Genomic DNA, 13,029 nt, shown 5'->3' with positions numbered 1-13,029 from the left:
GGTACACAAGGATGGAGGCGCAATTGTTCAGAACTCTAGATTTCAGAACATTTCCTATTTTGTAATTATTGTTCTTTTTTTTTGGAGGGGTCACTTAACTATCATCTGAGTACTTAAACTTAATAGGCACTTTGAAACCAAAACAAGCGAGTAGTCCGCCGTATTATTGCAGATAGTATACTAACCACTTTGTAACTGGTGTCCCCTGTCAGCTGAATAAAATCGTCAGGCGTAATATTCTTCAGGTGTTTCCTAACTAATATTTACAAAAAATTTCCCAAACAAAATTATGAGAGAACGTTCTACTTCGCGGCTTTTCCTCTCAAACGTTTAACTTGACGTAACCTCAAAAGGAGGGGAGGTGGAGGATACGAGGCATATGTATACAGTAGATCTACTACAGTGCAGTTTCAAAGCTATTTTGGTCGCCCACTTTGTACTATAAGGTAAGTGAGAGAATTAGACGTGTTCTTACAACGCCAGTAAATTAAAATGTAATATCTTTTGAGAATCTGGGCCGTGAATTTGGCTTATTAACCTACCCGGAACATTCAGAACTTGAGAACAAGTCATCCGCGTTCGCCATTCAGTATCCAGATTCTCTTAGGATCATACGTTACTACCTGTACTTTAGCTGAAGCTAAGAACGCATCTAAAGGCCCCACTAAGGGTATAATGCAAAATGGCGTTTAAATTGTACTGAGATTCATTATTTGCTTTTATCCCTGTTCAGTTTATGGAGGCTGACCCAAACTTAGGGTGCCTATGTCAATGTGTCAGTCATCGCCACCTAGGTATAACTACTAGCGGTTTCATCTACCAATTCTTATATACAAAGTAGATTCAGGTGTGAGTTGTTTTTATAATGACCAGACTTGGTCAACACAGGTGCAGGTTCAGAAATATTTTGGAGTCAGTGCATGCCTAGTACTTGCCAACGGTGAGTAAGTGACGTGTCCGCTCGCCCAAGTGGCTAACAGACATATCAGTGACAAGAGAGGATAAAGCTGTCATTCAACAAGGAAAATAAGATCAACAATATGACTTGTCTACCAAGGTTCCGTCTACTTATAGATTCATCTACATCGAAGATTCAGGGGTGAGGTAGATGGTGCAACAGGCCAGTCTACCCCCAGCGTCTCCAGTTTTCAGAGACGCCTCTGTGCCCTCGAGACCAAGGTCGTCCTGCCCCGCGTGAACAACAATGGACCGACCCACAATGGACTTCTCCCCCCACAGGCTGATGACGTGGTCCTTGATCTGTTAACATAAATAGTAGAGATTGTTGACCATAATAATAATAATAATACTAATAATAATAATAACTCGGTGGAAAATCCGGAGTTCCTCGTTTTTTTTAAGTCAGCCTATGTCCGTGACTACATCTAGACCCACTGGACTATCATCAACTGGGATGTACTGTATGTGTATAATCCATACCAAATTCCAGCTCTTTACCTTCAAAACTGAAGCTTGAGTTGACGAGAAACTAACATTACTGGGCTTTAAAATAGTCCTGGACAAGACAAATAAGAACAATGAGGGAAATCCTACACTCGCCACCGACCTCCTTCCCCCGTCATGATATTAGATAAATTCTCAGACAAACAAGCACAGGATACTCACATCGATGAAGGCAATGGTCTGGTTTGAGCCATCATTCTCGCTCAGTATGTTGCCCAGATCTCCAACATGGCGGAGTGTAGCGTGGTTGTTGTTATCGGGGTTGTAGTGGCCCTTGACGTCCCGACAACCGTCACCGGCTCCGGCTGACACCCCCAGGCGTGGATGTGGAACCCGTGAAGTCCTTCTGACAGGTCTGATGGGAGGGAATTAAACTTGGGTTGGTGATGTTGCCCCACAAACACACACTCACAAAACGTAGGGTACACATATTAGTTGAGAAAGTACATTCCTCTTCCCATTAGAAATACAACCCTTAAAATACCACCCCTTCCCGTTTACCCCCTTTGCGAAACCACCTACCTGTATAGTCAGTCCTTAACAATGTAGAACAACTGTCACTTACGGGAGATATTGCCAGTGATGTGGACGAAGGTACCAGGCCGGCGCTGGTTGAGGGTGAGATAGCCCGACACACCTTCTCCCAAGTCGGTGGCCGATAGCAAACACCCAGCAGTGCGACTCTGTAAAGGAACACACGATATTTTCCACTGTTAATTAAGATAAAGAAGAACAGGTACGGGTGACGGTATATGCACAGGGACAGCTACAAGTATAGGTACAGATACAAATACATGCAAATTTCAAATATAGTGCTCAGGATCTTTCAGAAGTTATCATTTATTAACAAATTGTAACATTCAGTGAATTGGTAATTGAGTGAAAAACAAAAAACAAATAAGTAAGAATTAAATAAAAAATAAGAAAGTAACAAGTAAAAAAAAATTAGTAAAAAATAACCAAGTAGCTAAGTAATGAAAATAAGCAAGAATAAAAAACAACAATAAAACAGAAATAAGTAAATAGTCAAATAATTCAGTACACACACCTGGGAAGAAAGAGCTTCATTCATACGATCATGCGAGTACCATACTGCTAATCCGGCCACCAGAGCTTTTATACCCAGCAACACCACAGATGCCGCGACGTATGCCACACATTTGCCCATTTCCGCTGTTTTTACTGCTGCTGCTCCTAGGGTTACTTGTTACTGCTTCTGCTGTTACCTTGATGTTACCTGTTAGAATATAAAATTGTGAGTTTAATAAATGAGTAATATTAAGTTAATTTAAGTTAGGTGTTAAGTTCCGATAAGTTAAAGTGATGAGATTAAGTTATATAAGTACTTATGTAATGATCTTACATTATATTCCCAATTGAATAAAATCAATTAATTTGACAATATTACGTGATAGAAATATTAAATAATTTAGACACGCGGTGGTGTGTGATTATTTCCAACAATGACATCATAAGCAGAGGACGACGGGTTTCCCCCAGCGTCCCTCCAGCGAATTCTTGTGACGTCACCACCCCTGACGTCACTACCAATTAGAAAGTAGGAATCATGGAGGAAATTGACCAATCAGAGTGAACCACTTTCGGGGAGGGGCACTGTTGAAAGTGATGGTTTGGGAAATATAAGTCAATCCAAAAGCGTATAGCGGTGGGGAAAAATAGTTTCTATTTTCTTTAATTATTTTTTGGTGTTCGTGAGCAGATCCAGATTCTGGTTGGGTAAGACATCATCTAAATTTGACAAACGATAAGTGAACCTTCTTGGTGTTTTTATTCAGGCCAAAAGAAGAAGAAGAACACTGCTTAGTTTACCGAGAGAGAGAGAGAGAGAGAGAGAGAGAGAGAGAGAGAGCCCTACATTATTGATTATACAAAGTATAGAAGTATAAGGCAAGCCATACTTGCCAGGCTACTGTGTGGCTTGACACTGTGTCCGAAACCTTACGTTAATGTGTCCACCAAGTGTCCGAAAAGTCAATATAATCCATTTTCGTATTCTAACTTCCCTTAACTGTGCCGATGCCTATTGTACCTTTACTGGTGAAAAGAAGTTATTTCTATGTAAATATTTGAGTATTTATAAATTTCAAATACGGCGAGCTTTTAAATACTGTTACTGCTGAACTAAAGAGTTTTTCCCATACCATAATACGAGTCAGCAGTGTTTGTGTCGTGAAAATCCTCCATTGTCGACGCTCACTTGTTTAACAGTCGGGTTTATATTTTTTACTGGTTTATATGACTATTCTGCAATCTACGACAACTTCTACTGCTTTCCTGTCACCTAAACATAAAGGAAATGCTTACTAAACCACATTCCTTATTTCAAACTTGCACCGTATACTAGCGGCTATTGAACGAATTAACAAACGAGAACAGCCACGAATGAAGCCGAAATTGTACATATATCTATCTATATTCTTAAAAAATAAAATAAAATTAATAAAATTCTTAGTATTAGTGTTTCTTTCCATTCCATAATCTAGTTAATGTTTCCATCTCATGAATTCAGTATATACTCAAGCCTCACCACGACACCAATTACCCTCAACTGTAAATTAATTGGTACCGCCCAGCTGTTCGTCAGTCTGAGTAACAGGTATTGATTCCAACACTTAGACGGCAGACAGTAACTAAACACTACCAACGTATCCTTAAAGCGTTTACGTGGGTATATGTGTGTGTGTGTGTGTGTGTACCATCCCAGACATTTTAGTTCAGTTACAATTACGTTAGTTCGGGATGGGTTAGGTTAGGCTAAGATTGATGATACACTATAGTGAAGGTTATATTATGTCACGCCAGGTAAAGTTATATAAGATTAGGTCATGTTAAAATTGGATTAGGAAAAGTCAGATTAAGATTAGTTTAAGCTAGTTTGGTTCAGGTTACATTATGTTCGGTGCAGGTTACGTTTAGATTAGCTTGTCAGATTACATTAGGGTAGAGTAGAGTAAGCTAGGGTCAGGTTAAGTTAACATTGTAGTTAATCTAAGTTAAATTCGAAATGAATTACAGTAATTTAAGTATACATATATTTTACACGTAATTGTCACATTTGGAGTAAAGATATGTGAGAGAGAATATATATATATATATATATATATATATATATATATATATATAGAGAGAGAGATGAACCCCCCATCTACCAACACTGCACACCAATTTCATAAAACACACAATGCAGGCTTCCCTCTGTATGCACCCCGACAAGTGAGGTAAAATTAATAGACACCCGCCAATACACACCAGTAAAATAAAATAAAAACTTTTTGGGGTTAAGAAAGTGTCTTGATCGTCTCCGACATAACTTCAAAGGCGATTTCTAGAAGCCAGTGACATGAAAGTTACCAGCTGTAGGTTATTGTGGTGATACAATCCCACAGGTTCTGAAACCCAGGGCACGAGCAGTAGGTATATTAACAAGTGTACAAGACCGGGCTGGAAGCCAACCGATACAGGAGCGACATTAATAGAGACCCTGACCGTAGGCCGAGGCCGATCTGAGGGAACTAGCTAGCCAGGCAAGGAGAGCTGCCAGACACACAAGGACAATAAATGAGGTCTTCTAATTACTCGAACTAGCGTACAAGACATATTAAAAACGGGGACACATAGTAAAATGAACATAGGCACAGACATAAGCACAGACACTGACATGCTATAACAATAAGAATAATGACATGAATAAATGGTACAATGAACAGTAATAAGAGTCCTGGCATCAGGCAGTTACATATCTCTGGTATGCAATAATCTATACACCTCCTCCCCCCTACGCCTCGAGTGCACTCGAGCTACGACTCTTTTCATGAGTCGGGAGCCACGAGGACAATGGAGATCAACTGACGACCTTCGTTCCTGGCTCCGCGGCGTACAGGGAACGATACAGCCCGCCACCAGCTTACGTCACTAAGGATATACGCCTCTCGCCACCACACGACCACCGGGGAAAGGACTGTACCAACGGCACACGCCCATGACCGACCCCAACCTTGTCCCAGCCGTAAAAGTGACGCCGGGTCCTTGATTCCAACGACGGCCGACGGCCAAGGGAAGGGGCGGCTGAACGCCACAGTGGCTGTCACTTCTATCCGGGCAGCCTCACGGCGTCACACTGCCCGCCTTGATCCGCCATTCATCTAACAAGAAGGACTGGGGTGGGCAGGCACAACAAGTACGAAGGGGGCATACATACAACACCTGGGCAGGAGAGCCGGTAGGGGCAATCACGGAGTTCCAGTAGGCCCCCCTCGGTCCAGGTTCCCGCCGGTGCTGTCTTTGAGGAAGAGGATTTACGGACTTTACCGCTGCCTCGGCGTGGGCCATTCGCTCAAGGGTAACGAGGGAGGTGACGATGTGATGGACGCCCCAGCGCCGCCAAGCTCTTGAACTCGAAGGCTGAAATGCCAACTGTCGGTTCGAGGCGAGAGCAACTCATTCTCCCGGAAGAAGCAAACAAAACATCCGATGACCCTGGAAGAGGTGGTGTCCGACCACAGGAACTACTTCACACACCAGAGAGTTTCTGCCATCACCCAGGAAAGACCTTCCCGCCACATTAAAGAAGTCGGCGGACACGTGACTCAAAGGCCGCTGGGAGGTCAAGCACAGGCACGTCTTGTTGCTGGCTGGGCTGAGCGCTTGCAAGGCTCAACAGGCCTCAACCAGCATTTTACATATCGCGCCACAATGCCAGAAGCGGATATCGACGGGCTCTGCGCCTGGTGGCTTCAACCCGTGGCTGCCAGGAGGCGGATAAGGTGCGCCGCGCTGAGGCAGCCGGAAACGACGATCCTGGGGCCGCATAACACCAGCTCTCCGGCCCGTAATGAGGCTATCCCTCAGCTTCCAGAAGGAGGGTGGAGGCGTGAAGTTGCAGCGCGTTGGTGGGGAATCCAGCGGAGACTTATCGAGAGTTGGACGATGCGGGTCTTGAGCGCGGCGATGCAAAGCTCTGGAGAGTCCTATCGTCTTCGATGAGGGAGGTCGCTGTCGCCTTTCAGCAAGAGAAGTGGCTGTGTGTGTCACTAAAGACCGAACGTGAGCAGCGGCCGTGGTACAGTCGACTTCATCTTCAGGTGTGGGCACTCAACAGGGCTCGGGAGAGGGCGTCTGGTATGCTACAGAAGCTTCGGCCAGCCACACAGCTGTAAAGACGCAGGGCGGTCTTCTTGAGACGTTGAGGCGAGGATTTTCGATGGCGTCCAACGTAGTGCGATTAAGAATGGGTATGAGCGGGCGATAACTGTCATGAGGGTGAAATGCCCAGCGCCGAACAGGTAAGGCTAAGCACTTGGCCATAACCCAGGCGACTGCCAGCATCTCAGTTCAATGGCTGGCGTATCTGGTCCTGTCCAAAACCTGGAGCCACACTGAACTAAGCGCAGTCTACCCTGGCCGTGGTTCAGCGAGGCATATCCGAGGCCTTGATAGGAAGGCGTCGGTCTGGAGGACCACTGGTAAGGACGGGTCGAAGGGTGCCAGGACTGGTGGTGACAGCAACGCCTTCAAATGATTCTAACGAGGTCGGTCAGGAGTCCAGAGGAAAGAGCGCTTGGGGGCATGAGGGGCGTAGAGGTTGGGCTGATGTGGCGATTTTAGGGGAGAGTCGGCCAGTTGATTTACCAGGCCCATAAATGAGCGAAGGTCGGTCAGGTTCGCTGGAGCAGGGAAGTCCCTTATGCACCTTCTCCCCATCAGCTGAGATCCTCTAAGATGTTGTGTTTGAAAAAGTGGCGACCACCAAATTATTCCTTGTTCAGGGTGATACCATGGGCACGACATCTTGTGAGCACCGGATAAAACCCGGTTCAAGTGGGCCGGAAGATCTATCGTCGAAGAGCAGGATGTCATCTACGACCTTCACGCAGTTGGTGACACCCTGCAGAGCCATATCCCCACGGAGGCAGTACATCCCGCAGCGCGCCCATGGGTCCGCGGCAGTGCGGGAAGCGGCCTGAGGCGCATGGAAATGGCGAGGCTATCCTTCCGCAGGTCGACTTGCCAGTACCACGTAGTGCATCCGCCGTGGCAAAGAATTTTGCAGACGGGGTGACGCTCCGCGGACTGCTTGGATGGGCGAGGGCGATGGATGGGCGGACGGGAGACCTGCGAAGTTGAGATCGGGCGAAATCACCGGCGCACCGCTGGTGTGGATGCACTATGAAGTGGCACCACAGAGGCCCTCACCGGCGTGTTCGATGATCCCCTGCCGCACCAGAGGAATCGAGCTCTGCCTTCAATTGTCCCGTATGGCAAAGGGGATAGGCCTGGGTGTGTGGATGGCGAAAGGCGTCGCCGCCAGGCTTGAGGTGGATTCTCATCGGGGCCTGTCATCTTCTTTGAGCGGGCGCCTTCTGAGGTCGGGTTGGGAGCAAGACGACGCTTGGAATCGAACTCCCGGGCGGCAGCAGGTGTGGTCATGGGTTTGAACTTGATGATTGATGTCCACACCATGAGGTTTGTGACGTGGATCGTGCGGCGCGAACTGACTGTTCATGCCGATTAGGGAAGCAAACCGCACGTGGAGGGCTGGACCAGTAATCGTCCCGCCGTGGATGTCGGTAAGCTACCCCGGATGTTGACCGAGGTTGGTCCAACGTGATGTCCGCCCGCGTCAGGTATCATCAGGAGGAGAGTTGCGTAGGACAGACGAACATTGGATGACAAGCCAGACTGAGGTATCATCCCACGGTCACATCCGTTGTTGCTCTGGAGACGGTGTGTGGACGTTCTGCCGGGCTGTGAAGAGACGTTTTGACTGGAGATGGAGGCTTCGGCGGACCTGCAACACTTACAAGGTCCTTGCTTTGGAGCCGCCAACGAGGCCTGCTATCGAGGTGTAAATGGCCTTGAAACCACAGATTTACATGTACTATCAGCCGCAGGGCACTTTTCCCAACCAGTGCTGGTGTCATGCCGCAGGACTCGGGAGAAGCTGGCATCGCGACGGGCTGTGGAGGATCGTCTGCATCATTATCTCGGTGCGGAGACGGGTGACTTGAGATGGCGATGAGTGTATAGCTGAGGCAGCTCTCTTGTGGCCTCCATACGACCTGCAACAGGTGACGAAGTCGGTGAGGAAGAGGCGGCGTCGAGGGTGAGGAGTTTCGAAGCAGGTCCTCACACGACAACCCATCAGCAAGATCATCCAGCTGGACCAGCACAGGCAGGATCGCCCTGTAGTCCACCCTACGCTAGGTCCTGCCGTGCATGAAGCCTGAATTCCCCAGAAGCTTGTTTGCGGATAGCAGCTCCCCTATTCGATCGCAGTCACGCGAGCCACGAAATGACTCTGCAAGGCGTTAAAACCTCGTCACTGACCGGGGATCGGATGCTAACGTGTGCCTGGAGGAGTTGAACATCGAGAAATGCACGATCTTAATTGGATGAGTTGTTTATGAGGGGCATTCGATTGAGGCATAACAGCGTCTTCAAACACGTCGCCATTGACGGTATACTTGATATGCAGTACCTATCAAGAGGCTGGGAACTGAATCGCTGCAGAACTCGAAGGCGGTGGAGGAGAAAAGAGGTCGCACGAGAGCTGAGACTACGAGAACACGAGGCATACCTAGGAGATAGGTGACGTGAGGAGGCGTTCTGAAGAGAGAGGCTGAAGCTAAAGAATTTGCCGGCAGCTGGTGAAGTCGTCCTCCTTGCAGCAATTCAATAGGTCCAAATTTGCGGTTATCAGCTTAGTGTTGTTGTTTAGACAGTAAGCTGATTCCTCTCAATCTGTCTTAATACCCTCTTGATGTCGCTTTTTCCTCACGACGCCTGGGCTTCTTCTCTGGAAACTGTAGGTATGAATTAACGATATCCTCGCCCCATCCTGAATTGGTCTCATGGAGTGTGAGGGTGAGGCCGTGAGTGTCGCTTCTCCTCACTGCAAATTTCAAACGCAGACATCTCGTGTTTGGTATTGTTGCGATGGGAAAGAAGTATTTTCAATGGATTTGTAACCACAAAGCAGTAAAGAGCAATTAACTGTAATATTTGTGAAGTGAGAGGAGGCGGCTGGCGGCGGTGTATTCCTCCGCGCGCCCGGGCGAGATGCTGGTGATGACTCAGTGGAGGGGAGGGAGTCAATCAGTGGCTTGCGGGCCTGCGTGGATGGAGGATGTATGCCGGAAGTGCTGTCTTGGAAACTGGGCTGGAGGCGTGTCTGCTACCTGTAGGGCCGCAGAAACATAGCAAAGAGACATGAAAGGCACTGCACTTCACTTAGGGCACTTCACAAGGTCACAAAGCACTTTAAATCCAGGGGCACTGTGGAGTATATCTTCTGGGCGGGAAACACGAGGCCGGGAAACAGACGGGGCCGGCTCTTGAGGCTTGTAAACTGTCGTGTTGGAGCTACTCAAACTGCGCCATGTGGTGTGGTGGATGTAATCCTAGACAAGGTTCTTGAAACTCCAGGGCACGAGCAGTAGGTATATTCAATAAGTGTACAAGACTGGGCGTGATAGCCAACCGATACAGGAGCGATTACTAGGGACCCCGGACCGTAGGTAGGCCGAGGCCGATCTGAGGGAAACTAGCTAGCTAGGCAAGGAGAGTTGCTAGACATTACTAGGACAATAAATGAGGTCTTCTAATTACTCGACTAGCGCGGTACAGACATAGTACATCGGGACATAGTAAATGAACATAGGCATTAGACATAAGCATAGACATCAGACATGCTATAATAATATGTAGTAATACGGACATGTGAATAAATGGTACAATGAATGGTAACAAGAGTCCTGGCGTCAGGCGTGTTCACATATCTTGGTATGTACATATCTATACAGTTATATAGAGTCTAACCTAACCTAATTCAAACAGTCTAATATAACCTAACCAAACCTAACAGTCTAATCTAACCTAACCAAACCTAACAGTCTAATCTAACCTAACCAAACCTAACAGTCTAATCTAACCTAACCAAACCTAACAGTCTAATCTAACCTAACCAAACCTAACAGTCTAATCTAACCTAACCAAACCTAACAGTCTAATCTAACCTAACCAAACCTAACAGTCTAATCTAACCAAACCTAACAGTCTAATCTAACCTAACCAAACCTAACAGTCTAATCTAACCTAACCAAACCTAACAGTCTAATCTAACCTAATTCTGGTTACTGAAAATGGACAAATGGTTATGATACCTACGCGGATGATTAATGGGCTAATGGGTATGCGCGGATGATTACCTGGAATGCGCGGACGGTTAATTGGGTATGCGTGCATGGTTATGGACAGGCGAGGATGATTTTTACAGAACTAACACATTTGGTTGTTACAAGAGACGAAGCACTTCTCTACCGGATATATTAACACGAACAACAAAACCCCTTCTTTCAGGTTTCTCAGAATATTTTGCAATTCCTGTGTAAATTTTGCTTTGCTTCTTCGTATAAAACATTTATATATAAAAACAAAATATTCCCACATGAATCTTAATTTATATTACCTACTACGACACAAAATTCCCACAAACTGGTATTCTAATTTAGTAGTGTACTAGGCTAGGCGAGGCCCCGTTATATTGTCATGCTGCTGACGTATACAACTAATGTTCTAACTAATTTGGTAATCCATCATCGTGTTTATTTTCAACACGAATAAAAAAGATATACTAACTTTGACTATATTTTTAACTATATAAATATTTAAAATAATATTCAAATAGATAAGCCGTACAGTACATTCCCCAGTGTCACTGAGTATAAAAATCACAGCGAAGCTCGTAGTCAGCTTTCCGTGACATAACAAAGCGTTACTCTCCACATGTAATCTTCCACATTCATATGTGATTCGCGGCCACTCGTAGCTCTGTTGAAGTATTTCCCATCAAGCCTATCCGGTCTTAGGTCTTTACACTAAACCCCGACTGAATGTCCTCAGTCACGTTCGTCTAGATTCTGGAACTTGAAACCACAGTTGACACAAAAGAAAATGCACGCTTACAAAGTATAGTTGCTGAAGCGTAGTATTACAGTATACATAAAACATCTACAGGACAGTAATAGCCATGGTTGAGTGACATTAATGCCGGATATTTTTTTATTTTTTTAATTAAAATATTGATTAACACCCGTAAAAATATAATTAAACATGTTAAAATATGTAGATAGACACCAAGGTAGTTGGCAGCTATCAACCAGGGAGGTACTACCGCCTTGGAAGAAATTGGAAGCATAATGTATCATCTAATGGTAGACCTTGCTGCCATACGACATCAAAATTTTTTGACCAAGTCCCAGTTTGCTGATCTGACTTTCTGCCTCAGTTACACACAATTGCAGGGCTTCAATTGTTTCCCTTACTTTGACAACACAACATACATAATTATATCATTTTTCTCTTTTCATCTTTTTTTATTTTTTTATGGGCCTGCATTATTATTATTATTATATACTTTTATGTTTTATTAATTTTCACCTCCAAGCCCTTATGTGGGTCAACTGAGTCATTGACCTGTGCCCTGGTGGGGGTAATCCCCGTGTGTAAAAAAAATCATGCAGGATAGGAGAGTAATGTTTTAGGTTCGCGGTTCCTGCATAAGAGAGGAGCACCTTCCAACAATATCAAAGGACTCGCACATATTTTGTAAGAATCTCAGAAATACGAAGGAATTTACCAGTTCAAATTCACGTTTACTTACCCACCAACGTACTGTATACATACTGTGAGAAACGAGCCCTACCCCTTTCCAGAAATTATTTTGTTTTACTTTCACGTCGGAAATGGGAGTGGGTTCGGGGGTCTAGGGGTGGGGAGGGGGGGAGACCGGGGCGAGTCTTTCTCCTGGGAAATTTTCTTTTAATGTATCCTAAACAAGGGCTCGTTCTTGGAAATTCACCTATCATATCATTGACCTAAGCCCTGCACACAACCCTTCACTGCTCTACCCTATCCACTACCCCTCACTGTCTTGCCCTACCTACCCACCCACTTCAACCTTATATCACCTGAAGATTAAATACCCCAATTCTACCTTGGTGGAATTAGATTAGGGTAGGTTAGGTTATATTAGGTTCGCTAGGCTAAGTTATATTAGATTATGCTATCCTAGGTTATAGTAGATTATACTAGGCTAGACATATTAGGTTAGGTTAAATTTGACTATACTAGCATTAGGAAGATTAATTTTAGGGTGAAATAAACCAGAGCTAATCTTCATGTGAACTCTGGCCAGCAGTATCGTATTAACACCCAAGTCTCTAAATACTGCTGGTGTTAACAGGAGGCAAATGGCTTGAAGTGGAGTCGACAAACGTACACCGATGTAATCTCTCCGCCCTACATAAGGTGACCTTCTACAATCATCCCTACTGTAGGTAATCCCAGGATCCGCTCCGGTATTTCCATGTAAGAACAAAACCTTTAATTTCATTCCAGTCAAAGAAATGGAAGGAAAGGGAGTGGATGGGGTGGATGAGATTGACATGGGTGGTGAGGTTCGAGGCGTTCCAACTGCTAATTAAAAGTCCACCACTTCATTACCAAATCCTGGCTACACCCTTGAACGTATGACATTTAGCTGTA

The 13,029-nt window shown here is 45.4% G+C and overlaps 1 protein-coding gene across 1 annotated transcript in view; it reads right to left on the bottom strand.

Annotated features, from left to right (window-relative positions):
• Nucleotides 1–694: 694 nt before the first annotated feature.
• LOC121872887 (superoxide dismutase [Cu-Zn]-like) overlaps nt 695–13,029 on the bottom strand; it is an 18,682-nt gene continuing 6,347 nt past the window's right edge. Inside the window, 5 exon segments of the mRNA XM_042375976.1 lie at nt 695–1,260; nt 1,627–1,770; nt 1,773–1,819; nt 2,030–2,147; nt 2,513–2,701. Of these exon segments, the coding sequence (XP_042231910.1) occupies nt 1,081–1,260; nt 1,627–1,770; nt 1,773–1,819; nt 2,030–2,147; nt 2,513–2,632 (609 nt within the window). The 5' untranslated portion in view covers nt 2,633–2,701 and the 3' untranslated portion in view covers nt 695–1,080.

The sequence above is a fragment of the Homarus americanus genome, unplaced genomic scaffold (genome assembly GCF_018991925.1).
Source record: "Homarus americanus isolate GMGI-L3 unplaced genomic scaffold, GMGI_Hamer_2.0 scaffold11022, whole genome shotgun sequence".
NCBI classification, from domain to species: domain Eukaryota; kingdom Metazoa; phylum Arthropoda; class Malacostraca; order Decapoda; family Nephropidae; genus Homarus; species Homarus americanus.
The sequence above is the reverse complement of the archived record's forward strand: the minus strand, read 5'-3'. Positions and strand labels throughout refer to the sequence as shown.